General features: G+C 53.2%; 1 protein-coding gene across 1 annotated transcript in view; it reads right to left on the reverse strand.

Moving 5' to 3' along the window:
- Positions 1-4,136, reverse strand: part of PPARD (peroxisome proliferator activated receptor delta) — an 85,255-nt gene that overhangs the window by 10,540 nt on the left and 70,579 nt on the right. Inside the window, exon 3 of the mRNA XM_019660940.1 lies at positions 1,467-1,697. Coding sequence (XP_019516485.1) covers positions 1,467-1,596 — 130 coding nt within the window. The 5' untranslated portion in view covers positions 1,597-1,697. The remainder of the gene's footprint in view (positions 1-1,466; positions 1,698-4,136) is intronic.

The raw sequence follows: 4,136 nt of genomic DNA on the forward strand, positions 1-4,136 counted from the left end.
AGTGACGCCACAAAACCGGTGGCCCTCTCTTTCCTTTCACTCTCTCTTGGTGTCCACAGTGACATTCCTTGCTCATTCTTAGTCCCGTGTCTTCCGTCTGCTTCCTAACCCTCCGCACCTGTCTCAAGGTCAGAACAGTATGTGTTATTAGCACTGAGTGACTGATCACTCCTGGTTAGCCATTCCTCTCTTCTAAAACAGGCTGGGTCTCCAAAGCCTTCCCAGTCACCAGCCAACCAACAGGGAGAGAGACACCCTGGGGCACGAAGGATACCTTCCCTTGGGCCCTGAAATCTCACCAGGCCTGCTTTGGTCATTCTTGGGTGTCTGGGTGGGATGAGATGGCCTTCCCCTCACCCTACCCCACCACGTGCCCTGCTGAGGAAGAAGTCTGCAAAATCCCAGGACTTGCTTTGCAGGTTCAAAGCCGTGTGGCTCAAGGATTCGGGCCTGTCTCAGGTGCAGGTCCAGGCAGGAGCCCGTCCTGCGTCAACAGCCCCCGCCCTGCCTTAACTCTGACACCATCCACCTCCTCCCCACGCAGAAGCAAGGGTCCAGAGCCCTTATCTGTGGGGCGGGCCTGCCCCTCTGCCCTGAACCACCTCTTGTGGCCAGGATCTCCTTCAGCTGAGACCAGCAGCAAGATCAGGATGTGCCCTCCTGGCAGTACATCCTCTCATGACCCTGAGTTCCCCCCGAGGGAAAGGAGCAAGAGTCAGGGGATGTGATGGCACTCAGGTGGCGGAGGAGAGAAGCTGGGGGCTGGGGCAGGGGAAGGGAGGCAGCAGCAGCAGGGAGAGAGAGGCAGGGGCCGAGAGAAGGGGATTCTGGGCGTCCTTGAAGGTGGACAGAAGTCATGCTGATGCTGATGAAGATGGTGACAGAATAGTACAGGGTGCCACAGAAAAACGTCTACACGGCTGCTAATAGTGGATAAATAAAGGAGAACCAAAAAGTGAAACGAGAAGGTAAAAAACCGCCTGGCTGCACAAAAGGAATATTAATTCCAGTCATTCATACCAACTGCTTAGCATTTATGCCCAATTACAGTGCAGCTCGATGGTGTGTGTAATTAGCACCAGATCGATCGAGTTGTGTGTTTTGACTGATCCTAACAATCACCGGTACAGTTGATCTTTCTAGTGTGTTGTTAATGCAGATTGGTCCTAGCTCCCTTGTGGCAGTGGTGGAATAATGATGACATGCATGACAAATGCTAACTCAGGTACTTCTCACAAAAGCCCATGTCTACGTCCCCTACAATCCCCATCTGTTTTACAGAAAGAAGTGGTGCAACTTGCCCAGGTCTCTACAGCTGACAAGCAATAGGGCAGGGGTGTGAACCTTGGCTGTCTGGCTCCAGTCCTTAGTCACTCTGCACTTCCGTGATGCTGTGTGCAGAGGGCCAGGCTCCCATCGCCTGTCCGTGTCCCCTCTGCCCCCTGCCCCTGCCCGCCCCGCCTCACCTGTATAGCTGCTGGAAGGAAGCGGGTGCTCTGGTCCTCCATTGAGCTCTGGGGCTCCTTGTGTCTCTGCCACTTCCTCTTTCTCCTCCTCTTCCCGGACCTCAGGGGCTTCCTCCGGGGGCTGCTCCATGGCTGATTTCCCCTCGGCGCCACGCCTGCAGGCCCGGTCATAGCTCTGGCATCATCTGGGTCTGAACGCAGATGGACCTCTACAGGGCAGTTCCCGTCAGCCTGGGCAAAGGGTAAGACAGGAAGAGGTCAGGGGAGGCAGTGAAGAGAATAAGCCCATGACTGAGGGCCACCATCTGAGGGGGACGTATGGGGATCCCCTGCTCCTGTTCCTGCAGGGGGGATGAGGCGTTCCTGCAGTGCTATCTCACGGTCCCCACTCCTTGCATCACAAGTCACTTCCCTTCCTGCACTTTGCCCACTTGGCTCCTGTGGCAGATCTGTGGGGTTCAGCGCAGTCTCCGTTAACCAGAGAGGGTGACACACCACTGTGCCACCTTTCCCTACCTCTGCTGCATCCTGCTTTTTGATATCCTGAGTCTAGAGGAGACACATGAGAATGACTTGAGGGGCTTTTTTTGTTTTTTTAAAGATTTTATTGGGGAATTGGGGGAGGGGAANCTCGGGGCTCTACTGGATGCTTGACATCATTAATCTCGAGAACCTCCAAACAAGCCTTCTAGCAGGTCTTCTGATCCTCACTTTATAGGCGAGGAAACGAAGGCTCAGAAGGTTAAGAAACATGCTTGACAGTGGCTTTGATGGTTAATTTTATGTGTCAATTTAGCCAGGCCATGGTATCCACGGTAACCAGTTTTCATTCCACCACCAGTCTGGATGTTGCTGTGAAGGTACTTTTTAGGTATCACTAACGTTTAAATCATTACTCTCCCTAATGTGAGTAGGCCTCCCGAAGGAAGAAGGAAGTCTAGCTCCAAGCTGCATTTGGTCTTGAGCTGCAACATCAACTTCACTCACTCTCCAGCATGCTGGCCTGTCCTGCAGAGTTTCGACTTGCTAGCCCTCACAAATGCCTGAGCCAATTTCTTAACAAAAGCCTCCCTCCCTCCCTCCTATACATACATCCTATTGGTTCTGTTTCTCTAGAGCAGCAGTTCTCAACCTGTGGGGCGCGACCCCTTTGGGGGTTGAATGACCCTTTCACAGGGGTCGCTGGGTACTTGTATGTGGGCGTATCTGCATGTGGGCCTGGAGACAGATAGAGGAGACGTGTCTCGGTTCCTAAGACCATCAAAAATATGTGTTTTCCGATGGTCTTAGGCGACCCCTGTGAAAGGTTGAGAACTGCTGCTCTAGAGAATCCTGAGTAATGTAACGGCAGAGTGAGATTTATAACATGGAACTATTAAACGCATGGGCTGAGCTCTTACTACACTCTACAACTCCCATAGGTATAAACATGTGTTCTTTACTACTGATCAATAATTTATGATTATGATAAACAACGAGACATGTCACTGCCGAGAATGACACTAGGTCACTAGTCAAATGTTTGGACTCAGTATAAACACCAGGCCCATCACCCAAGAGAGTCGAGTATCAGTTGCACATCTTTGATTACAAGCTCAGCAAACACACTACGGACCTTATTCAGGTCGTTCGTGTGGTTGCGAGTACTCCTGCATATCTAGTCTTCATCGCTAGAGCTATGCTGTTAGCATAGCTGGGAGGGTGGCCAGCAGAGGCCAGCCCTGTTTACTTTACTGGCAGAGCCCCACAGGCAAACAGCTTCTGAAGTCAGGGCCAGTTCTGCAGGACTCAGGCTGGGATCCCAAGCAGCCTCCTTCCTCCTGTTGTCCTGTCTGCTTGGGCTGTGGGCTCTGCAGGGCAGGCACCCAGACTTGTCCCCCGCTGAACAGCTGCCTGGACACCCACCAAGCATTTGCTGAGTGAGAGGGGGTGCCAAGACCAGGAGGAAGGACACTCCATCGTCCTCAGCCCCACACTGTGACCACTGACCTCTTTCTCAGTGTGACTAGATGTTCATCACGAAAGCAGGAGGGAAAGAGGACAGGAGTCGGGTGTGAGCGCCAGTTCCAGCTGCCCCTGCTCCTCCCCAACTGGGAGGCCTTGGGCATGTGTGTTTCCTTGTTGCCGAGTGCTACTGGCGGGGGCTGTCCTGCCTGCCTCTCTGCGGGGAGAAGGAGGGCTGGGCAGGTGTTGAGCTCGGTACAGAGATGACTGGTCAGGAGGCTCAGGAGGGTCAGAAGGGAACAAACTGCAGCCTTCCTGCTGTTTCAGGCCCATCCTCATGGATCCCTGAGGGGACTCTGGAGGTCAAAGTCACAGACTCATGGGGTGGGGCAGGGAACCAGCAGGTGCTGCTATCTGTGGTGTGTCAGCACCATTTACGCCTTAACTGGCTGGCCCTTGAGGTGGACAGAATACAGCCTTTAAAGATGAAGAGGGTGTGGCACCAGCAAGGCCACAGCTCACAGTGGCTGGCCTGGGACTCCTGCCCTGGTTCGTGTGATCCCCAACACAGACAGGATGACGCTCTGTCTCCAGTGCCCCCCCCCACCTGTGGCCTTTTATTTTTTTAACCTTTTAAGGAAAAGCAATGTAATTGCTTTTTAAAGTATCAGCCTTGTTGGGAAAAATACGTTATGGGCGTGTAGCACCTTATGACAGATCCTGGCG

The sequence above is a fragment of the Hipposideros armiger genome, unplaced genomic scaffold (genome assembly GCF_001890085.2).
Source record: "Hipposideros armiger isolate ML-2016 unplaced genomic scaffold, ASM189008v1 scaffold_331, whole genome shotgun sequence".
NCBI classification, from domain to species: domain Eukaryota; kingdom Metazoa; phylum Chordata; class Mammalia; order Chiroptera; family Hipposideridae; genus Hipposideros; species Hipposideros armiger.